Here is a 24,970-nt window from a genome sequence, read left to right as displayed (position 1 = left end):
CATATAGAACATTGCATCTAACATTAGACCCATATTTACAAGGACATTACATAAAATGACACTAAATTACAGTATTTTTAAATGTTTTACATTGAAATCAACATTATTCAACATAAATATACCAAATTTTTAATATCTTGTTTTTGTAGAAATGAAGGTAAAGTTTTGCTGAATGATGAAAGGTTTTATATTGTAAATTTAAATGTACACATCAGCAAAGTCTATCATTTAGACAGAATAATACTCCTACTTTTAGGGTAATTACTTGCTTGTGACATTACAGAATTTTCCCACTCAATTTACCAAAGTTTTATATGTTCACAGTAAAATTGTGTGTTTTCTATATTATGACAGTAAAAATTAATGTTATGTACTGTTTCTTGATCTTGGGTAATTCAATGTATCTACCATATTTTTTTACTATTTTGGATTTTGGCAAATTATAATCATTATTGGCTAATGTTAGCTTTCTGAGCTAGTCTGCTTGCACAATTGCCAGCTAAGGAGCTAACTGATGAGCTTTTATTATTTTAGGTAGTGGCAATGTTTCATATTGTGTTGGAAATGGGCTTGATGGTATATTTATAGTACATATATGGACAGTGAATTGAAGCATTTGAAAAACCCTAACTCATTGGAAATGTTTCTTTTTCCATAGATAGATATGCAAATAAAAAAAAAAAACAGGTGAGAAAAAACAAAGAAATAAGTTCAGGTGAGAGTAATGTCAAAAAAACATTATTGCCCACAGCAACCAAATATACACCCTACAGTAGACCACCCAACTAAATAGGTTGCTTCTAACATTGTGTACTTAATTGAATTGGGGTTTGCCAAAGTCAAAGGGTTGAATACTTTTGCAAATACCATATTCCATTTTGTGGTGGAAAACTCATGTTACTTCCTAGTAATCCTTTAAAAGAATTATTGTTATAAATTAAAATATCAGAAAAAATAGTCATGTGTTAATTGTTATCCAGTGAAATTAGCAATTTAGTGACTTTTCCAGGGTGTACCCTGCCTCTCGCCCATAATCAGCTGGGATAAGTTACATCTTGCCTGCGACCCTGTACAGGATAAGCAGTTACAGATAATTGAAGTGGTCTCTTAATTTTTTTTTTCCAGAGCTAAAAGGGTGGCACAGTGGTGTAGTGGTTAGTGCCGTTGCTTCACAGCAAGAAAGTTCTGGGTTTGAGCCCAGTGGCTGATGGGGGCCTTTCTGTGTGGAGTTTGCATGTTCTCCCCATGTCTGCGTGGGTTTCCTCTGGGTGCTCCGGTTTCCCCCACAGTCCAAAGACATGCAGGTTAGGTTAATTGGTGTCTCTAAATTGACCGTAGGTGTAAGTGTGAATTGTTGTTTGTCTCTGTGTCAGCTCTGCGATGATTTGGTGACTTGTCCAGGGTGTACCATGCCTCTTGCCCATAGTCAACTGGAGTAGGCTCCAGCTTGCCTGTGACCCTGCACAGGATAAGAGGTCATGGAAAATGGATGGATGTATTTGCTGAACATGTAGACATGTCTATAGACACACAGATTAAAATGCCCCAGTACACACTATGGCATCACTGAAGACGAATGAAAAAGTTTTGGGTTTTGTATCATAATGTAATAAATTGTTGAGACAGCCCTTCAGAAAGGCTGTTTAATATTTAAAGTAGCATATATTGTATTTTGTATAACCCCAATTCCAAAAATTGGAAAACTGTGTCAAAAGTAATTAAAAACAGAATGTGATGATTTGCAAATCACTGAAACACTATATTCCATTGAAAATAGTATAAAGACAACATATACAATTTTTGAATGGAAAATTTAATTAATTCATTCATTTATTCATTCAATACAGTACCCATCAAAAGTTTGAACACATTTAATTCAATGTTTGCTCTTTAGTTTTATTAATTAAAAACCACTTCATGTCTTAAAGTAATGATGGATGTCGTTTCTCTTTACTTAGTTGAGCAGTTCTTGACATAATACGGATTACTACAGTTGATGAATTGGGATATTTACTGTATTTTTATTATTTACTATTTACTGTTTGATGATCTCAAACACATTAAGATGGTAATAAATTCCACTATTAAGTTTTGACAAGACACATCTGTTAATTGAAAAGAATTCCAGATGACTGCCTCATGAAGCTGGTTAAGATAATGTCAAAATGCAGAAAAAAAATATCCAAAGCTGGACAACTGAAGACTTGAAAAAGACCAGGTGATTCCTCCCCACCCCCTTCATCTATAACTGTCCAGTTTGGGTGAGTCTGTGCCCATGTTAGCCTCAGATTGCTGTTCTTGGTTGACAGGAGTGGAACCAAATGTGTTCTACTGCCACATGATTGGCTGATTAGATAATTGCATGAATGTGTGGGTGTACAGGTATTCCTAATAAAGTGGACAATGAGTGTATATATCTGCATTTTTGAACCCTTATTTGTTCAACTTTATATTTCCAATAACAAATATCAAAATAAAGACAAAATAAATATCTATTAGCTAACTGAAACACTCCAATACTAAATTAATTTTGTTAGCAGGGTTTGCATGAGGCGAATGATTTTCAGTGTACTGAATCGAGTCCCAAACTTTGGGGCTGAATCTTAGTTTCTGTGTCTGGAATCAGTGAATTGAGACTCTTTGGGATTGACTTCAAGCTATATGTGTAACTATGTTCAAGCAATGCTGTGCTGTTATATTATCTGTTACAAATGTATTTTAAAATCATGTCTACATCATGTGTTCAGTAAACTTGTGGCAGTTTATGGTTATTTGCAAAATTGGCAGTGCTTATTGTAGGTAGTGCCAGCTGGGCAGAGGTGTACAATTTCCCTGCGATCAACACACTGGATGAAAGATTGTTTGTTGAAAGGATTTTTATAGGTTCCATCTTTCTTGGCTTTACAGTACCTAGGTGGAACTGCAGGAGCAGGATCTGCAATAGGAGCTTCTGTAGGAGGAGCAGTAGGAGCTGCAGGAGGAGCTGCAGTAGGAGCTTCTGTAGGAGGAGCAGCAGGAGCTGCAGTAGGAGCTTCTGTAGGAGGAGCAGTAGGAGCTGCAGTAGGCGGAGCAGTAGGAGCTTCTGTAGGAGCTGCAGTAGGAGCTTCTGTAGGAGGAGCAGTAGGAGCTGCAGTAGGAGGAGCAGTAGAAGCTGCAGCAGGAGAAGTTGTAGATTTAAAATTTCAGTAATATATCAGTAGTTTAGAATGGCACATTGTAATTAATTTATATACCACTGGTTAGCTGTTTCTTGAGCTCGCTGATGAGAGGGTATTTTCCCAGTCCACAGAACTGTCCACTAAAATTGCCCAGATCAAGAGCCCACACAAAGGCCCCTCCCAACTTATTATCTTTGAGATAGGTCACCTAAAACAAAAACAATACAAAAATGGTAAGGTCTCTTTGGAAACTGAATAGAAATTAGATAACAGCTGTTGCTCCATTAATGGTGTTCCTTGTGTGTTGGCAATAGTTTTTTTTTTTTTCATTTTATTGATTAGCAATCAAATTGTCAGTAGTCACACATTAATGCCCTGCTGGTGTCATTAGCCTACATAGTTGTAGGTCTGTGAAAGGTGGGGGGTTTTTTTTGTTTTTTTTTTACCTTTATATTAAAGCTCTCTTTGGTGTCAAAGCCAACCCACCAATCACTCTTTGTGCCATAAGGTACTTTTTGATCTTGGATCCACTGTATGCTGGTTCCTTGAAGGAAGCTGCAGATCTGATGGGAAATAATCATTCACTGCAATCTCATTAACTTTCTTATAAAATAAAGTGGAGTTTGTGTGGCTTACAGAAGCTGTATACAAACCTCATAATAAGACCAGAAGCCTGCCTGTTTGGTGTAAGTGCCAGCGGAAGCAGGGCCACTTGTTGGAGCTCCCAAGCCACTTGCTGTAGATGACAGTTGGAATGTTCTGCCATATGTAGCAAAACCCATCCTCAGCTTCTCCACTGGAGCACCCTGATCCTTCCAGTATGTCACTGAATAATTCTGTATAATCAGAAACAAAAATATGTAGTGCATTTCTGATTGCCAGGCAAAGTCGTAAAGTATGAGCAAAGTTGTAGAAAGTATGTCTTTACAGTATTAAGGTAAATTCCATTTCCTGTTTCCTGAGACCATTGATACAGAGGACTGTTGTGACCAGTGATACTCTCCCAAGATCCATGAAAGTCATAAGTCATCACATTAATGAAGTCCAGGTACCTGTATATTTAATAAAGTAACCAGTTCAGTGACATTGTAAATCTTATTCCAATTAAAACATACCAGATATAAATGAGGCAACATTTCACTTTCAAAATTACAGCAATTGGTCTCCTTGTTTCCCAAGCATTTACAGAGTGTTGTTAAAAGAAGAGGAGATGCAACACAGTGGTAAACATGCACCTGTCCCAACTTTTTTGAAACATGTTGCTGGCATCAAATTCAAAATGATTTTTCAAGCAACAATAAAATTTCTCAGTTTCAACATTTGATATGTTGTCTTTGTACTATTTTCAATGAAATCTAGGGTTTCCATTATTTGCAAATCACCATATTCTGTTTTTATATATATATATTTTACACAGCATCTCCATTTGGAACCAAGGTTGAAAATAGAGGCTATTACACGGTGGCCCAAAGACATGAAGTTTATCTATTCTTGATAAATTTCATATCTTTGCCCCACCGTGTAATATTCTTTTTATTATATAGACACAGTCGCAAAAGAAAAGTTACTCAAAAGAATTTCAATTTTGAACCAGTTAGCCATTTTTACAACACGCATCAAGTCAGCAGGAAACACTGGAAGTGATGTCATCGATGTTCCTCACGAATGAAGATATGGAAACTGTTACTCAGGTCCCGGATGTAGTTTGTATGAAAAATACGAGTGGCGTATTTCCCAGTAAAACACTGCTATCTATATAATAATATATGGTATCTCATTAGTATATTATGCTGAAACAAATTATTAACCATATGTCTTGACATGTTTACTCATTTCAAGCTTAAAATAAGAATAAATGTGTAGAAACATGCTTGATAAACTAATTTTTCTTTATTTTTCTCATAATTAAAATATTAGATCAGTTCAACTGAATTTAAAATATTTTCACTTTGGCATTTTTACAGGGATTGAAATTCCATCAAACTGTGATGGTTCTCTCAATTTCTTTTATGTTATCCAAAATAACCTACTGGGCAATCTGAGGAATTTCATATGCACCATCTATAGCTGATTTCCCAGCAGCTACTACAGCTGTAACCATAAGCCGGGGACGTCCTGTAGCACTGCTTTCAGCCTCATAGGCCTGTCAAAGCTCCTATAGGGCAAAAACACACATTTATTAAAACTGGTACCATTATGAGAGAACAAGGTAAAAAAAGACTCCATGGAAAAATTGTTCTCTATCCAATTGTACACAATTGCCATGTAACCATATATTAGGTGCCACAATTACCCAAGAATAATTTCCCAAAAATGTTTACTTGTGGCAGGAAATTATTCTTCTTTTGTGACAGCAACAAAAATGGTTCTGCTATGACATGGGCTTGCAAACCTTTTGGCCAAATGACCGCAAATGGGCATTGATGCGTTTTCTCCAAACCCAAGCCTTGACTACCCTCCATTTTTTTTAATTCAAGAGATTACAGTAACATTTGAACATTTTCTTCTGTTATTAACATAATGTAGGTGATTAAACATCCATCCATACATCATTTGTAGCTGCTTATCCTGTACAGGGTCGCAGGCAAGCTGGAACCTATCCCAGCTGACTATGGGTGAGAGGCAGGGTACACCCTGGACAAGTCACCAGGTCATCGCAGGGCTGACACATAGAAACAAACAACTATTAACACTCTCATTCATACCTACAGTCAATTTAGAGCCACCAATTAACTTGGCCCTTATGTCTTTGGACTGTGGGGGAAACCAGAACACCTGGAGGAATCCCATGCAGACACAGGGAGAACATGCAAACTCCACACAGAAAGGCCCTTGTCAGCTGCTGGGCTCGAACCCAGAACCTTCTTGCTGTGAGGCAACAGTGTTAACCACTACACCACCATGCTGCCCGGTGACTAAACACCAAAGGAATATGACTTACCAATCTCGTGGGAAGTATACTGTTATCAGAAAATTCCACATGGGAGTGCTTTGATATGCATTATTTTGCATGTGTGTAAAGAAGCAGCTGTAGTGTGAGCAACATTGTTCCCACCTTTGCAGACATAGATGGACAGAGAAGTCTGTCTATTTTTACTGCAGATTTTCTTAGCTGGTACTGTCAGACCTTGCACAGTTCCTGGGGATCACTACTAGGTGGAGATACTCTTTTTGAACAGTTTTAGCTGAGCTTCTCATTTTGCCCAAGACTCTGAGTGGATACACCTGGTGGTCACGTGACTCATTTGCTAAGTATTTAAACTGAGCTGAGACTGGCCTCAGTGCTCAATCATGATCTTCTTGTGCATTGTGAAGCTCCTGTGGTGGATTCTACTCAGCCGCACTTCCTTGTGGATCACTTTTGTTTGATTACTCTTCATAAGTAGACTTACTTCTCTCTTTGTGGATATTTCTCTCATGGACTGTATTCTCTGAACCCTCTCTGTTTGTGGATTACCCTGAAAGTCCTGGACCTTTTATGTTTATGGACTCAACTCTCTGGTTTGGCAACTGTCTCAACTTTTGGATTCTCTTGTATGATTACTTCCCTGTGCTGTATGAACTTTGTAAATGCTGAATCTTAAGCCCGGTCTCTTGTGAACTGCTCATCCCTTTTACTATTTGCTCTGTTCAAGAATAGTGCCCTGTGCCTACTTATTGGATTAAAAGACTGTATTATCTGACTATTCTCTGTGTCTGCATCTGTGCTCAAAACCATATCCTGACAGCATGACTGAGCCAAAATCAAGCACAGCAGAGAGCGAGAGACTCCATCAGATTTTAGTTAACCATGGAATTTTGCTTGGCAAACAATAGGCTTTCCTCCAACACTTAAGTGACGATATGACCTGCATGGGGGAGACCATAAATGAACTAGGTGCTTGAACATTACCAGCACCTCCGGTCAATCCAATCCCAGAGGCCCCTTTCCCATCAGGGGAGCCCAAAGAGCCAACACCCACCCAACCCCTGGGCAGGGAAATCTGCCTCCTGGCCCTGCCAAGGTTTGATGGAATGCCAGTGGTATGCCGGGACTTTGTAACACACTGTAGTCTTGTCTTTGAGTTCCAGTTGGCTCAGTTTCCATCTGAACACCTCTGAACATGCTAAAGTAGCATATATTGTCTCTCTGCTTGTTGGGAGAGCTGTCTATCCCTTTTACTGTTTGCCCTGTTCAAGCATAGTGCCCGGTGCCTACTTATTGGATGAAAAGACTGTATTATCTGACTATTCTGTCTCTGTCTGTGCTCAAAACCACATCCTGACAGGTACAGTATACCAGGATAGCATAGATAGATAGATAGATAGATAGATAGATAGATAGATAGATAGATAGATAGCAAGCATGTGGCATGGCTTGGCTTCATGAATGAAGATCTAAGAAGGGTCCTGTCCACATCTACTGTAGGCTTGCTGATGGGTGAAGAGGCCAATTCAAGATAGGCAGGCCTGGCTGCAATGGCTGCAGGGAACTGTCTGTCCTGGGTTGGTTACTGCAATGTCACTGTGTTTCCTCCTTATCCTTTTCACCTCAAGACTGGCTCTGCAAGTGTTCTTAAAGGAGGAGACATCTTGGTGAACAGTGTGTCACCAGGCCTCACAATTGGCAGCTAAAGTGGACCACTGGGTATGGTCAGTGTGGCAGGCACCAAGAGATTTCTTCAAGGAGTCTTTAAATCTCTTCTTCCGTGCTCCTTTATCCTAGTGCCCAGTGGACAGTTCTCTGTACAGCACAATCTTGGGCAGGTGATAAACCTCCATCCTGGAGATGTGCCCTGCCCAGCATAGCTGTGTCTTCAACAGCATGGCCTCAATACTGGTGACCTTTGCCTGCTCAAGGACTTCAGTGTTGGCACCAAAGTCACTCCAATGGATGTCAAGGATTGTGCGGAGCCAGCGCAGGTGGAAGTGCTCAAGTAGATGCAGATGGTGCCAGTAAGTGATCCATGAATCCAAGCCATACAGGAGGGTGGTAAGTGCGATGGTGCTGGACATACTAATCTGGGTGCCTTTCTTCAAGTGTTTGTTGTTCCAGGCTCTTTTATACAGTCTACCAAAAGCACTGTTTGCCTTTGCCAGTTGATTGTCGATCTCCTTATCAATTTTGGCATCTGAGGAGATGGTGCATCCCAAGTAGCTGAGCTGGTGGACTGTCTTCAGCTCTGTCTCACTGATGATGATGATGATGATGATGATACTGGGAGGGTGGTATTTTTCCTGAGGTGCAGGCTGATGGAGAACTTCTGTCTTCTTCAGGCTGACTTCAAATCCAAATAGTTGCAAAACCTCTGTGAAGCAAGTTGTTATAGGCTGCAGGGATGTTTTTGAGTGGGCAAGAAGAACAGCATCACCAGCAAAGAGAAGCTCTCAGATGAGTTGCTCTAGGGTCTTAGTGTGGACCTTCAGACATCTCAAGTTGACCAAGCTTCCAATAGCGCGATAACGAATGTAGATGCTTCATTGTCATCAATGTATTCAGTGGCCTGTTGGGGCATCATGCTAAAGATAGTGAAATGCTATATCCTCTTGCCAACTTTGCTTCACTCCATTCTCAATTAGGAAAGGCTCTGAGTGGTCACCACTGTGTCTGACTTGGCCATGCTGATCTACATGAAGCTGGATGGCCATGCTGAGGAACTCTTGGGGGACATCCTAGTTGCAGCATGAGCAGCTACAGACTTTTCCTGCTCACAGTGTTGAAAGCCTTAGTAAGGTCGACAAGTCACATACAATCCCTTGTTTTGTTCCTGACATTTCTCTTGAATCTGTGTGAGAAAGAACACCATGTAAGTGGTGTTCCTGTTGGTTCTAAATCCACATTGACTCTCCGGGAGGTGTACTTCTGCAATGGTGGGTATCAGTCTGTTTAGGAGAACTCTTGCCAGGATTTTTCCTGCAACAGAGAGTAGAGTTCTCCTTTGATAGTTGGAGTAGTCTGACTTTTATTCCTATACAGGGTAATGATGACTGCATCACAGAGGTCCTGTGGTAGTTTTCCTTGTTCCTAGCAGAGTATGAAGAGCTCATGCAATTTGGCATACAAAGCTGGGCCTCCATGCTTCCAAATTTCTGGTGGTATTCCATCCACTCCATACAGGGAAGGCCAGAGAAAGCTACATTGTGTGTTTGTAGACCTGGAAAAGTCATACGATAGAGTGCCGAGAGATGAGTTATGGTACTGTATGAGAAAGTGTGGAGTGAATGAGAAGTATATCAGAGTGGTGCAAGACATGTACGGGTATGAGAACAGTGAAACAGCAGTGAGGTGTGCAGTTGGAATGACTGAATGGTTCAAGGTGAAGGTGGGACTTCATCAAGGATCTGCTTTGAGTCCTTTCTTGTTTGCCATAGTGATGGATAGCTTGACGGACGAAGTGAGGCAAGAGTCACCATGGAACATGATGTTTGTGGATGGTATTCTGATATGTGGTGAAAGTAGAAAGGAGGTTGAGTTCGGTTTGGAGAGATGGAGGTATGCATTGGAATGAAGAAGAATGAAGGTGAGCAGTAGTAAAACAGAATACATGTGCATTAATGAGAATAGGGATGAGAGTGTAGTTAAGATGCAAGGAGTAAACATAAAGAAACTTGGTGAATTCAAGTACCTGGGGTCAACTGTGCAGGAAAATGGGGGCTGCGATAGTGAGGTGAGAAAGAGAGTGCAGGCAGGGTGGAGCAGTTGGAGAAGGATTTCAGGAGTCATTTGTGATTGGAAAGTCCCAGCAAAAGTGAAATGTAAGATGTATAAGACAGTAGTGAGACCAGCTATGATGTATGGATTGGAGACAGTACCCTTAATGAAGAGACAGGAGGCAAAGTTGGAGGAGTTGAGGATGTTAAGGTTTGTAATGGGAGTGACAAGGTTGGACAGGATAAGGAATGAGCACATCAGAGGGACAGCACATGTGGAGAGCTTGGGAATTAAGCTAAGAGAGATGAGACTGAGATTGTATGGGCACATCCTGAGAAGAGATGCAGAGCATGTTGGAAGGAGAATGTTGAGGATGGAGCTGCCAGGCACACGAAAACAAGGAAGGCTAAAGAGGAGATACATGGATGCGGTGAGAGAGGACATGAAAGTGGCAGGTGTGGTAGAGAAGGATGCAGAAGACAGGGAGCAATGGGGATGAAAGATCCTCTGTGGCGACCCCTCATCAGGAGCAGCCCGAAGAAGAAGATTCCATCCACTCCTGCTGCCTCGCCAATTTTCATCTGCTTAATGGCCTTGATCATCTCTTTGAGGGTAGGGATGTCATCCAGCTCAGCTTTCACTGGCTGCTGTGGGATGCAGAGAATTGCTGAGTCATGGACTGTGCTGGTGGCATTGTAGAGAGCCTGGAAGTTTTCTGACCACCAATTTAGAATGGATACCTTGTCAGTGAGAAGTGTCTGGCCATCTGCACTGCACAGAGGACCCTGGACCTGGTACATAGGGCCAAATACTGCCTTTAGGGCTTCATGAAACCCTCTGTCGTCACCAGTGTCTGCACAAAGCTGAGTTCTCTTTGCAGGGTTGTTCCATCATGCGTTCTGAATTTCTTAAAGCTTGGGCTGGAGGATTCTGCATACAAGGTGGAAGACTGCTTTTTTTTTTCCAGGACAAGATGGTTGAGCAAGGTGGGCCAGGTAAGAGGATCTCTTCTTCACAAGCAATTCTTGGATCTCCTGGTTGTTTTAATCAAACCTGTCTTTGTTCTTCTTTGTACAGAACCTTCTGTACTAAGAACCTTCTGTACATCATCATTCACAAGACGGCGGCGTGTATACACGCAGCGGCTCATCTCCATCCCAACAGAATGGTGTTTTTGTGTTTTTTGTGTTTTAAAACAGCGTGTATCTGTTCATCTTTGTCGTGTCCATCAGCCTTAAGGCGCACATACTCCCGTGAGTTTCTGCTCAACATCCGCAGAACTATATTCACGGATATAAATCCAGCAGACACGGAAGTGCTATGTGACTACGGTTTGCTCTGGAGGCCTGCTCAACCACCGACCCCCACTCCTGCATCCAGCCCACAGTGGAAGCATCACAGGCAGAACATGCGGAAGCAGAAAAGGGGCAAACGCGGCGGTATCTGAGCTAGGCTAGCGGCTAGCCCTCACCGGCCGGCTATCCCTACCATCACTCTGGCCAACGTACGCTCGCTGGACAACAAGCTGGATTATGTCCGCCTACTCCACTGATCTTCTAAGTCTGTGAGTGAGTGTTGTGTCCTTGTGTTTGTGGAAACATGGCTTAACGACAATGTCCCGGACTGTGCCATTCAGCTAGCCTGGCTAACATGCTACCGGTCAGACAGAGCACTAGTCGAGTGGGGGGGAAGACTTACGGTGGAGGACTCTGTGTTTACATCAGTGATGCCTGGTGCCACGATGCTGTCATGGTCTGCAAACACTGCTCACCACTGGTGGAGTTTATGATTATTAAGTGCCGGCCATTCTACCTGCCAAGGGAATTTACAGCCATATTGCTGGTAGCAATATACATCCCTCCCAGCTCCAATAACAACAGGAGTGAAGCACTGAATGAACTCTATCAGCACATCAGTGAGCAGCAGACAGCCCACCCAGATGCTTTCCTCATCCTGGCTGGGGATTTCAACCATGCAAACCCCAAAAGCATGTTTCCAAAACTCTGTGGACATATCAACTTTCCCACACGTGGAAACAATACTCTGGACAATGCTTATACCATGCATAGAGGCTCCTACAAAGCCCTACCCCTCTCCCCCACCTTGGGGCCTCAGATCACTCCACCGTTATGCTAATGCTAGCATACAGGCCGCTGGTTAAAGTCACCAAACCAGCTACAAAGCAGGTACATGTATGGCCAGAGGGGTCCTCAGAGGCACTCCAGGACTGTTTTTCCACCACTGACTGGAGCATGTTCAGACAGGCGGCCACCTACAACAACACTACAGATCTCCAGGAGTACACGGAGACCGTCACTGCCTACATGAGGAAGTGCATGGATGACGTTACAGTCACCAGAACCATCTCCATTCAGGCAAATCAGAAGCCATGGCTGACAGAGGAAGTCCACAGGCTCCTGAGGGCTTGGAACGCTGCCTTCAGAGCTGGGGACGAGGTGGGCCTGAGGACAGCGAGGGCCAACCTGACACGAGGCATCAGGGTGGCCAAGAGACAGCATTCCAGGAACATTGCTGACTACTTCAACGACAGCAGAGACACCAGGAACCTGTGGCAGGGGATTCAGACCATCACAGACTACAAGCCCTCGCCACAAACCTGTGATAACTCCACCTCTCTGCTGAATCAGTTGAATGACTTCTTTGCTCGCTTTGAGGCAGACAACAGCACCACAGCACAGAAGACCCCACCACCTCCCGGCGACCAGGTGTTGATGCTGTCCCCAGACAGCATGAGGAGAGCTCTCAGGACGACCAATGCACGGAAAGCCCCGGGTCCTGATAATTCCTGGTCGTGCCCTGAGAGACTGTGCCAAGGAGCTCACAGATGTCTTTACAGACATCTTCAACATCTCGTTGAGCCAGGCTGTTGTCCCCATGTGCCTCAAAGCCACCACCATCACCCCGGTCTTGAAGAAGCCATCTCCGTCCTGCTTCAATGACTACCGCCCGGTCGCACTCACTCCCATCCTCATGAAGTGCTTCGAGCGGCTAGTCATGCAGCATATCAAGTCTGCCCTCCCCCCTGCCCTGGACCCTTTCCAGTTTGCATATCAGTCCAACCGATGATGCCATCTCCACTGCCCTCCACTTAGCCCTCACCCACCTGGAGACAAAAGACTCGTATGTCAGAATGCTGTTCATAGACTTTAGCTCAGCATTCAACACAATCATTCCTCAGCAGCTCATTCATAAACTGGACCAGCTGGGACTTAACACCTCCCTGTGCAACTGGCTGCCGGACTTCCTGATGGGGAGACCACAGGCTGTACGGGTCGGCAGCAACTCCTCCAGCACCATCACATTGAACACGGGGGCCCCCCAAGGATGTGTGCTGAGCTCCCTCCTCTTCACTCTGCTGACCCACGACTGCACACCAACATCCAGCTCCAACCTCTTCATTAAGTTTGTGGACGACACGACTGTGGTGGGTCTCATCAACAATGGCGATGAGACAATCTACAGGAGTGAGGTGAGCTGCTTGGCCATGTGGTGCAAGGACAACAATCTCCGTCTGAACGTGGAGAAGATGAAGGAGATTGTTGTGGACTTCAGGAGAGCGCACACCCAGCATGCTCCACTAACTATCGATGGTGCTGCAGTGGAGAGGGTGAGCAGCACCAAGTTTCTGAGTGTACACATCTCTGAAGACCTGTCCTGGAGCAACAACACCGCATCACTGGCCGAAAAAGCCCAACAGCGTCTGTACTTCCTCCGCAAACTGAGGAGAGCAAGAGCCCCGGCCCCCATCATGCACACATTCTACAGAGGCACCATCGAGAACATCCTGACCAGCCGCATCACCGTGTGGTACGGCGCCTGCACCGTGTCCTGCTGCAAGACTCTGCAGCGCATCGTGAGAGCAGCTGAGAGGATCATTGGTGTCTCTGTCCCTTCTCTTATGGATATCTATAACTCCCGCCTCACCCGCAAAGCCATCAGGATTGCAGGTGACCCCACCCACCCATCTCACAGCCTCTTCAGCCTGCTGCTGTTGGGGAGGAGACTGCGGAGTCTCCAGGCCAAAACCAGCAGGCTCAAGGACAGTTTCTTTCACCAGGCGGTCAGGAGGCTCAACTCCCTCCCTGTTCTGCCCCTCCTCCCCCCTCTGCCCCCTGCCACAGATTCTGCCCGTACACCCCCCTGCCCCCCCTTTCAGCATCTGACATCATGTCACCGTCACAGTTCCCCCCCCCAACACACACACACACACACACACACACACATACTCTCAACATTCATTCGCACACTGAACTCCGGAACTCAGGGACTGCTCATTTCACTTTACCTCGCTCATTTGCACTATTCTGCACTACCTCACCTTAACAGCTATTAGTTTGTTTATACTACTTATTTCATGTTACCTGCTATACCTCAAGTGTCCTTGACTGTTATTTTATGTCCCTTTGCTCCAATTTATATGTATGTGTATGTATGTGTGTGTGCGTGTGTGTGTATGTATGTATGTATGTATATATACCTGTGAGTGTTTAGACTATGTCTATTTCTTATCTAGAGTGTTTATACTGTTTATATTGTTTATTTCAGTTATTCTATTTTTATTTATTGCTTTGCCTGTTTGCACCGTGGGTCAGAGAGGACTGAAATTTCATCTGTGCTGTATGTCGAGCATGTATAGCATAATTGACAATAAAGTTGACTTGACTTGACTTGACAGTTCATGCACAACTAGCACAGAATGTCGTCCTGGACAACCACTGTCTGCTGTATCCAATATGCTTCTGATGTTCCAGCATGCAAGCTTGAGTCCTTGTGCACATCTTTTCTTCATTATTGTTGTTTGACCACATTGAAAGATTCCCACTGGCCATGGCTGGTCAACTGGGGGTAAGGAAACAAGTTTTGTTTAGACCACCTTTTCTAGGCCCATCGTCATTTGGAGCAAGCAGTGCTATCCCTTAAAAAAAACCCTGCTTGGTCAATCAAGCTACTGCTGAATGATGTCGTTGTTTCCAGGGTCAACATCGGATGACCAGTGCCCTGACATGCCTACATGCAGGATTGAAGCTGTAGCTTCCAGTGGCATCTTCCACCTGCCATTTTCACCCCTTTCCAATTGCTGCAGGACTTGAAATGGTTGTGGTTGGAAGTTGGGGGAATGAGGTTGGCTGTAAATTGGGTGTGTCCTTCAGCCTGCGCAAAGGATGTTTCTTTTTTTGGTGGAGTTCAGTTCGTATAGCACTGACCCCACCCTTTACATCTGTGGTTCTTCTGCCATAGCCTAGCTAACTGGGACAGCGAGGTTCTTGAGTTGTCAGTTTTACATCAGACTGTCCTTGTCCTAGCCTCAACAACTTTCCTCGAAGGCATGGGGGCAGTAGGTTACTTTTAGTCTGGCCTCTATCCATTCGACCTCTCTGGCTTGGGTGACCCTACCAGGAGCTTAAACTCCTACCAGCATAGCTCTCGGGGTCATTGAGGCACAGAATCCCCATCACCACAATAAGATAGTAACCCGCAAAGTGACAAATTAAGTGTGGTTTGTCTGAATGTGACTCCCAGTGATATTTCAAAATAATAGCACATAAAAATTTGTTTTGAATATGGATAATATTAATTTGTAAAATAAATGAATGTGACCTTCACTTGTGACCCTGTTTGTAAATCAAGTGACCCCACATGGGGTCATGATCCCTTGTTTAGGACCCCCTGTTCTATGGGATTGTTCTTGTACCTTAAATTTTTAAGATTGTGTTTGATAAAGTTAGTCTAGTATTAGTAGTAGTCCAGTATTACACTTGTTGTGCGTTATCCAGTAAATCCAAACAATATTTTAAAATTTTATGAGAACTCAAATGCCACTTAAATTAATACATTAAATGTAATTAATAACAAATTTCATCAAGTTGGTTTTAGACATAGAAAAGTCAGAATAAAAAGGCTTAATTGACCAGTTGATTAGGTTCATTGTTCCCTGAAGCTGAGGCAAGTTAAGACCCATGATTATTTAATCACACAATTATTTAGACACATGATAGTCCTTTGGGCATACACCTTTCTTATCATTTCAATTGATAAAAATTGATAAGAGATGCCCTTCCCTCCTGCCTTATTTTTGTATACCCTATTTTACCCTAACACAAGCGGACAACAAATCACAGGTTTTCATATCATTCCCAATACCTTGAATCTTTTATCTACCTGCATAACATTGTAAGCAGCCTGCCATCTAAGTGAAATATTGCAAGTAAGTCAAATGATAATAACATTAATGGTCCTAAATGAAGAACGACATGGCCTGCATGAAAAAATGCAAAGTGGACCAGGAAAACCATCAGTTCAAATCTGACTGGACTTATTTTACTGGACCACACCAATGCTAAACTGACATGCTTGATATGCATGTAGACCGTAGCTGTCTGCAAAGTATCCATCCATCCATTATCTGTAACCGCTTATCTTGTTCAGGGTTGCAGGCAAGCTGGAGCCTATCCCAGCTAACTATGGGCGAGAGGCGGGGTACACCCTGGACAAGTCACCAGGTCATCGCAGGGCTGCCACCTGGAGACAAACAGCCACTCACACCGACGGTCAATTTAGAGCCACCAATTAACTTAGCCCGTATGTCTTTGGACTGTGGGGGCGCACCCGAAGGAAACCCACACAGATATGGGGAGAACATGAAAACTCCATACAGAAAGGCCCCCGTCAGCCACTGGGCTCAAACCCAGAACCTTCTTGCTGTGAGGCGACAGTGCTAACCACTACACCACCGTGCCGGCCTGTCTTCAAAGCAGATAATCTAAAATGGCACTTCAACACGATGCATGCTGCCAGTTTCAATGCCAACTACCCTGCAAAATCAGATCAATGCAAACAAGAAATAGCAATGATATGTAGTGATATGTAAAGTATATGTTGATATGTAGAAAGGTTGACACACTTATCTTTGCCTTTTCCTGCTGTGTGCCATTTGCTGTAGTGCTGTTATTGTGTTTTTGCTATTGGGATTATCAGAATACATTCCACACCTGGGACCTTTTGAACTACTGCTCCTTTCTAATTGTCTTCTCTATATTTGGTCTTTATATGGCCGATATAAATTAAAATGCTTTTAGCTTGAGTCAGATATAAAACAATGTTTATGTGCCAGGATGTTCATTTTTCATTGCTGGTGGCTGTGCAAATGTATATAAGGACATTTAAATAGTTAAATGGTTGTCTTTGGACTTATTTTGTTTTCAAGAGTGCTTTTTCTTTTCTTGTGTAACCCTTTGAGAAGCCCAGACCTAAATTATTACTTTAACAAACTACTACTACTACTACTACTAATAATAATAATAATAATAATAATAATAATAATAATTGCAGCAGCAGCAACAACATCATCTGCACATAAATCAACTTTTACTGGCACAATAGAAAAAAATCCTGGATGTTTTGGCCCTTGGCTTGGTGCACTTCACATACTTTGGCCCTTGAGAAAAACTAATTGGGGAACCCTGCTGTAGTGTATGATAACAATACCCACAATAAACATGCAATATTAGGGCTCAACATTAACTTTTTAATCCACTTTTCCAGTCGGACAAGCAGCAAGATTATTAACTTGTCCTGACCATAACCTTTTTATTCCTACGTATTTACTAGTTCAGTGAAATGAAAGTGGTTAACAAAGTTTATTAAAAAGCAGGTATAGTCATGATAATCATTATGCTTTAATGGGTTATAATTTTTCAATAAAACTCAAACTTTAACTGTAACAATAAGCAAAAACTATCCAATGTCCCATTATTGTGCATGTGTTGTAACCCAACCTGATATGCAATTTTAAGAGTTAGACTCACCCAAATTCAAAGCTTCTGGAGGAAATAAAGTTAAATCTTGATTAATCCAGTAAAACTTGAAGTATAAATTAATTTAAAGAAATTAAACTGAAATAAAACAAATTGGACATGATAAGGGTGACAATCACATTGTGAATGAAAACAAACTGGTAGTGAGTTCAGCACTGTCATAAAATTCCCGTGAAATATTTTATGACCTTTGTGATCATTAATGTGGTGAAGATTCACCACAGATAATTATTTTATTGAGGTATTTGATCGCCATTTCTCCGATTTCAATGGATACAAAGTGTAATAATCTATAATTAGATATTACAACATGGTTATTTTTACACACGCACCTGCTATACTCGGCTACCCTGGAATTTTGTAAACAATAATACAGCCGGATTAAGGTGATTGAAATAGTTTTGTTGGAACTTTATTGATGAAACTCTTGAATAATTACTATAAAAATGGTGATTTTCAACAAATGTCCAATTTATCCTGTCAGATAGGCAAATGCGGATTTGACTTGTCCAGACCAAACATTTGGTTGTCCCTGACAATTGAACTACCATTAATATCAAGCCCTGAATATACTGACCTGACAGAGCAGAGTGAATCTTTGCTTGTCCTCTGGAGGACTGCCGCGGGCTCCCGGATATGCCAAGTCTAGATCCAGACCATCAAATCATACTTTCTGAGAAAGCTGATGGAGGACTGGATGAATGTATTTCTGTTTGCTTGTGTGGACATCATTTCAGAGAATCTGGACACAAAGAATTCAGTCCAGTCTCTGTCTTTCTTTTTTTTTAACTTTTGAAGAGATTTAACAAAATATTTTACAGCAGAACAATGAAAAAAAAAAAACTTACTGAGTTGAACCAAAGTCACCAAAGTTCCATCCTTCAACAGCCAAAAGTGTCGTCAAGCTTGGATTACTGTTAAATGAATTCGTATCTAGGATTAGCAAATCAGTTTTAAATCAGAGTATAAAATAATGTACCTAAAAGAAGAAAACCTCACCTTTGCTTCAGACTATTGAATGATTGGTAGAGAGTCTCATCATTCCACTCAGAGGTGGCCAGCTGATTTGAAGAGTTAATCTTGGAAAATGCATAGATCAGATGTGTGCACAGGAAGGGATCAATGTTGGTAGGCACATACTTTGCCGGATCAAATCTGTACTGCGCCCAGTTGGTGAAGTAGCATATTAGCTGATAGGTTGAACCTAAATTTTAAACAAAATGCTTCAGTATGTTGAGTTTGATTTGATAAGAAACAGTGAAACAAATATCTGAAATAATCCATAGGAAAAACTCACCAAGATGAATAAATAACAGGAAAGTGCCTGGAAAATAAAACAAATATAAAATTCACTATTCAAACACACAGCATACAAATATCAGATAACATAACCACCAAATGTTAATGAATAACACGATAAATAACATCTATCTGTGAGGAGAATCAAGCTTGTCATTGTGGCTGCAGTTCTACATTGCACACCTTTCCAGTGGAAGCACAATTAGAAGTATACTGATTTTTATTATAGTGATGTACCTGAATGTTTGAGCAGTAACCAATCAGCAGTGTCCTATTTACATAATCTGTTTGCATAGGAGGAACTGATAAGGTAAGCTCATTATCTTGCAGACTTTATGACTTTCAATTTATAGGCAGGGACAACTTTGTTCTTTTGGGTTTTATTTGCAATGTTGAAATAAACATTGCAAAAATAATAAACAAATGTTATTTGCAACGTGTCCTCTGAGCACATCATCAGAAATTAAAATGACGCAAGCGCAAATTGCAGTACTGGCAAAAATTGGGGTGGCAGTCAGGGCCGTAGCCAGGATTTTTCAAATACTGAGGTCAAACATGGCTGACAGCACCGAAGCCCCCCGGCACAACTTAAATAAATAAATAAATAAATAAATAAAAAAACAAGGATAGATTTGGTGGTGGACGCATTTATTTTAACAATTCTAAAACTGTGGCACCATAACTGTGGTGTTTTATCTGACATGAAAGTAGAAAAGTAGTGAACTCTTGAACTGAGTATACATACCTAAAGTACCAGTTACCTAAAGTATTGGCATTATTTACATTGCAGCATACACATGACAGAAAGGGTGTGAACTGCTGAATTGTAAGCTTTAGTATACACCTTATAATAATAGTGAGTGTGTGTGTGTGTGTGAGAGAGAGAGAGTTTGTGTGTTATTTGTGGGTGTCTGTATGTGTAGAGACATTCTGAGCAGTAATGTAAAGGCATCAGTCTATCTGGCTGTCTTGAATTGAGATCCATTTGCATGCATTCTCTGAAACAGAGTGTTCTCACCATTGCCTGTAATGTAAGTTTGGCTCACAACACATTTACTTTAACAATTCTAAAACTGTGCCATCATAACTGTGGAGTTTTGTCTGACATAAAAGTCAAAACTGAACTGAGTGTATTGCTCAGCTACCTGAAGTATTGTCATTATTTACATTTCATTATCTTAAATTACATTAGAATGTAGAGCTATTAGTTCTGTGTGAAGACTATGTATTAGAGAGAGTGTGTGAGAGTGTATTATTTGTATGTGTGCGTGTCTGTATTTGTGTGTCTGTGTGTGTGTGAGTGAGTGAGAGAGAGTTATGAGAGAAAAAGAGAGAGAGTTACTCAAACAAGCCCGTTTAGTCAGCCCTACACAGGGCTGCCTGTGACAACGTAGTTTTGAATGTTTCTCTAAATGCTAACTAAAATGTAATAGGCAATGACAATGAAATGTTTCCTCTTGGAAAGTTGGCATGACACCGCTGAACGGTCTGCCACTGCACTGACAATATTTTCTCACCTTCCCTCCTTCTCTTTCCCTGCTCTTCTGTTGGCTGTCCAAACCTTAATTTAGTTTGTTGCAACTTTTTCATTTTGCACTCGGGTAAAGCCCTATAATGCGATGTGACTATTAGCCTACATTAGGTTAGGCAGGCATATGTGATAGAGCGTAGACTACACCCTGCCTGTTTTATCCAAAACCCAACTTCCCTGGCCGACACTAGTATAGGCTACGTCGCGTGACGCTGCGTTAGACATGGCAACGATAGAGATAGAGGCTAAGAGATTTCAGATGACATTAGACAAATGTGAATTTTATTGGGGGGAAGATGACATGTGGATGTGGACGCTGCGTTTTACATTGATCACTGCTCGAATTCAACGTAGACCAATTTGAAATTTCTGAAAAAAATACCGAGGACATGACCTCGGTGTCCTCAATGGTAGTTACGGCCATGGTGGCAGTGTATTCATGTTTTAGTACATGATGTCAGCATGGTTGTTTACTAGTGGAGTTATCAACATGGCTGAATGCTTTGAGGAAGAGCTGATAGAGCAGGTTAGAAATTATCGCCTTTTTTGTACTTTTGCAACAGAATGCAAAGAATTTTCAGGACATGGGAATGTACTCTGGCTTAGACTCTGACTTTGGCATGAATATCGGCTTAGATGTGGGCTTGGATGCAAGCGTGGACATGGACCTGGGCTTGGATTCTGACCTTGGCATGGGCTCTGGCATTAGCACAGGCATGAACTTGGACATGGGCATGGATTCAGACATGGACATCGGTTTGTGCACAGACATGTGCTCAGAGACAAGCATAGGCTTGGGTATGGGCACGGGCTTTGGCATTCTGGCACAGGCACACTCTGAACAGGACAAGACATGGTTATGTACATCAAGGAGCATGTGGAGCCACCAGTAACTTATCCTGAGCAGCTGGTATGTACCCCTAATGCCCGAGTGGTCCATGGATGGTGTGGTGTGGGCCCATGCAATGAAACCATCCCTGTTGGCATCTAGTGCTGGCTCTGGAGCAGAGGCCACCCTGTCAGCCTCTGGAGCTAGCAGTGGAATAGAGGCCACCCTGTGAGCCTCTGGATCAAGCTGTGGAGCAGAGACCTCCCCTCTGCTGCTGTGTCAGCCTCATGGGTATCAGCCCCCCCAAGTGAAGAACAATACACATCACTTTTTTACAATGTTTGCAATACTTATCACTTGCACAATGTTTGTTTGTTTTGTTTGTTTGTTTATTTAACATATTGCTACCTCAAAACACACTCAAACCTTCCATACATTATCAGTGATGGATACTATCCCATCTATCTGGTTTCTCCAGTGGCTCGGGCTGGTAGGCTGCATGATATTCTGGCTCACTGGGCCAGCATGCTGATGGCCTGAGAGCCAATTCACAGTAGAGCATCCATGCCTTCACAGCTCCAAGTCATTCGGGGCAATGCTCAAATCCTGGTTCCACATGGTATGTGTGTGTGTTTACAACTTCTACCTTATCTCTTTACCTTGTGTAAAACTGATTTACATGTACACATCTATAGTAAATGGGGACTGATGAAATCTGCATTGATAAAATCAGAGCTAATAGAATGCTTTTTTAGTATATGAGACAATTGTTGGGTGTCAGTCACGTGACTTTTCTTAGTGGTTTTACTGGAAGTGAAATAGCTAGTGGTCTAAATGGCTGCCGCAGTGCAAACAACTAGCGATAACTTATCAGAGTATGCTCGTAATCTAGAAACCATTGCTCGCTTTAGATATATTCAGAAGATTGCTGTGTGCAATGGAATAGACCCCTACAGTCTAGGAAAGAAGGATTTGTCATACGATCTCAAAAACTACCCTTCAGTCAAGTTCTCTGACATCTCGAACTATCTGGTGTTGCAGACATCCTTGTACACTGCAAAACAGATGAAGAGTATGGAGGCTTACAACTTTTTTGTATGTGGCTGGGTAAGACCTCGTATCAAGTTGCTGCCAAATGAATCCTGTATTGTTTTTGCCAGTGTAATTATGTTTTTTTAATCTTTTCATTTGCCTCTTTACAACAAAGCGCTGCAAGTTGAAGTGTAAACAAACAACCATTCGCTTGATTCTCACTTGTGTTGGCTCTTATCTCTCAGGTAAATCATTCACAAAGATCATCAGAAACCCCTTTAAAGACCTGGATCCTAGTTAAACAAGAAGGAGAAGTGACCACAGTGCATTGTAACTGTACTGTCTGGCTGGGTAAGAATTTTGTCGCGACCTTCATGCGTATGTACTTTGTGAAGAGTGAGAAGTGAACAAAGAAACAGCTGGGGACTTTAATGCTTCGTGACTAAAAAAAAAGTATGGAAAATAATGACACACAGCAAGAAAAGTACTTGAAAAACACTAGGGACATAGCTGAGAGGGATATACAAACCTTTCACGAAGTGATCACTGCAAACTTGAGCATGCTTCGACTTGGCTCCCTTCGATTTCAGTGAGAGGTTCAAAAGCCACCTTTCTCAACATCTTTTTGTGAAATCCTGTGTTCATTCACACTTTTTTATTAGTTCACAGGGAACCCTGAAGAAACTTTTATCAGTTTCATTGTTTGATCAATTTGAACAACCTAAAACAATGCAAGCATAAGGCATTTTACATGTGAGCATTGCACCTTCTCTGTACAAACGCTTTGTCAACTGAGCTTTGGTAGACCACCAGCTAAAGTTTTGAATAACTAATGAGGCAACGTGTAACCCAGCAATAGATGGGACCAAAACAGTGCACACCCATTTCCTCTCTTGTAAAAGCCACATTAAAGTAGTGGCTGTTTCTTAAACCTTGGGAAACTTGTCACACAAAGCTGATGGGGATTTAAGGGGGGGCACCCCCCATGCAAAAAAAAAAATTAGTATTGCAGATACCGAGATATGCCCGCCGTTTTTTATTTAATTTATAAGGTTTAAAAACATAAACAAAATATTTCATTATGTGGGATTGAGCTGAAGAGTTTATGGTATAAATTTATATTTAATTAGAGATCCTAGCTTAGTTTTTTTCGCTTGTGACATGAATGCAGTGAAAAGCAAGCTGGGCAAGTCCTGTTGGACTTTAATAGGGTGCGGGAACTTCATGCATCTACATGATAACAGTGTGGGAAATAAGGCTGGACCGATGGACATTGACTGGTAATTTTCACGTGTCCATCTGTATTTCAAAAGCATCGGACTGGATGGCCGATAAAAAAATAACTCAAATGTGTCTGTCTGTATTTGAAAAGCATCAAACCATATGGCCCATGAAAAATTGTAAAGATATGGGTCTAATCTACTTCTAATTTTCTTCCAAATGTTACACTGGATGAATACATTATGTTGTAACATGGCCTATGATTGGCCGATCACAGACTCTCTCGATGAATGACAAGTCACCTCTCATCAGTGAGTAGGAGTGCATTCTTGCCTGACACCGCACGATGCTGTTATCAGCTGGGTAGGTGTACCACTAACTTTAAAAGAAAAATAGATTACTACAGGTTTTGGACCCTGACTAAGTGTTTTTTCCATCATATATTAACCCTCTGGAGTCAAGAGCTTCTCTGGCGAGGCTTGGCAGGTTTAGAATGAGTAGGTCATGTATTTAGATAAATATCTTCGAGTTTTTATGGTATTTTTTTGGTTGGTATTTTTTTTATAATCCAGCCACTGGGGCTGCATAAGCGTACTCTTGGTGCCGGTCTCAAGCCCAGATAAATTGGAGACGGTTGCATCAGGAAGGGCATCCGGCGTAAAACTGTGCCAAATCTAACATGTGGATTGAAAAGAGAAATACCATACTGGATTGGTCGGGGCCTGGGTTAACAACAGCTGCCTCCGGTACTGTTGGTCAACAGGGTGCCGGTGGAAAGTATGCTACTGTTGCACCAAAACGGAGAAGGAGAAAGAGAGGGGGGAGGTGTGTTAGGAGAGAGCATGAAAGATGGAAGGGAAAGAGCTTAGAATTGAGGGTAGGAACACTGAATATGGGAACACTGACTGGCAGAGCAAAAGAGTTAGCAGGTATGATGGAAAGAAGTTGGACATTTTGTGTGTGCAGGAGACAAGGTGGAAGGGAAGCAAGGCCAAGAACATTGGAGGTGGATGGAAGTTGGTTCATTATGGAGTCAATGGAAAGAGAAATGGTGTTGGTATTGTTTTGAGGGGAGAGTTGGTCAGCAGTGTGATTGATGTGAAGAGGGTGTCAGATAGAGTGATGGGCATAAAGTTGGAGATTCAAGGAGTGGTAATCAATGTTGTGTGTGCATACGCCCCACAGGTTGGATGTGAGAATGAAGAGAAAGAGTCTTTCTGGGAAAAGATGGATGAAGTGGTAAAAAGGATACCGAAGGAGGAGCGCATGCTGATAGGAGCAGATTTCAACAGACATGTTGGCAAGGGAAACAGAGGAGATGAGGACGTGATGGGCAGATATGGTGTAAGAGAGAGAAATGTGGAAGGGCAAATGGTGGTTGATTTTTCAAAGAGGATGAATTTGGTAATAGTCAATACATACTTCGAGAAGAAA

General features: G+C 42.1%; 1 protein-coding gene across 3 annotated transcripts; it reads right to left on the bottom strand.

The window, feature by feature from the left end:
• Positions 1–1,860: 1,860 nt before the first annotated feature.
• On the bottom strand, positions 1,861–19,098 carry LOC132896914 (acidic mammalian chitinase-like). Of its 3 annotated transcripts, XM_060938076.1 has the most exons (10): positions 18,922–19,098; positions 18,624–18,828; positions 18,473–18,538; positions 18,202–18,366; positions 5,189–5,313; positions 4,087–4,210; positions 3,812–3,994; positions 3,605–3,721; positions 3,234–3,366; positions 1,861–3,151 (listed from the first exon to the last, which is right to left on the bottom strand). In XM_060938076.1, exons 5-10 carry the CDS (start codon positions 5,257–5,259, stop codon positions 2,769–2,771), a joined length of 1,011 nt encoding a protein of 336 aa, XP_060794059.1. In that variant the 5' UTR covers positions 5,260–5,313; positions 18,202–18,366; positions 18,473–18,538; positions 18,624–18,828; positions 18,922–19,098; the 3' UTR covers positions 1,861–2,768. The 3 variants fall into 3 exon arrangements, with proteins under 3 accessions (XP_060794059.1, XP_060794061.1, XP_060794060.1); XM_060938078.1 differs by lacking the exon at positions 5,189–5,313; XM_060938077.1 differs by lacking the exons at positions 18,202–18,366; positions 18,473–18,538; positions 18,624–18,828; positions 18,922–19,098 and having other exon boundaries at positions 5,189–5,430.
• Positions 19,099–24,970: the final 5,872 nt, after the last annotated feature.

The sequence above is a fragment of the Neoarius graeffei genome, chromosome 13 (assembly GCF_027579695.1).
Source record: "Neoarius graeffei isolate fNeoGra1 chromosome 13, fNeoGra1.pri, whole genome shotgun sequence".
Lineage (NCBI taxonomy): Eukaryota > Metazoa > Chordata > Actinopteri > Siluriformes > Ariidae > Neoarius > Neoarius graeffei.
The sequence above is the reverse complement of the archived record's forward strand: the minus strand, read 5'-3'. Positions and strand labels throughout refer to the sequence as shown.

Bases quoted from the DNA above. Each gene is read 5' to 3' on its own strand.
- LOC132896914 (XM_060938076.1), bottom strand. From the start codon at position 5,259: ATGGTTACAGCTGTAGTAGCTGCTGGGAAATCAGCTATAGATGGTGCA. The intron at 3,367-3,604 runs GTAAAAAAAAAA...TTTTTGTTTTAG, and splicing joins AAGAGAGCTTTAATATAAAG to GTGACCTATCTCAAAGATAA. The intron at 3,152-3,233 runs GTATATAAATTA...CTCCTGCTGCAG, and splicing joins CAAGAAACAGCTAACCAGTG to CTTCTACTGCTCCTCCTACT.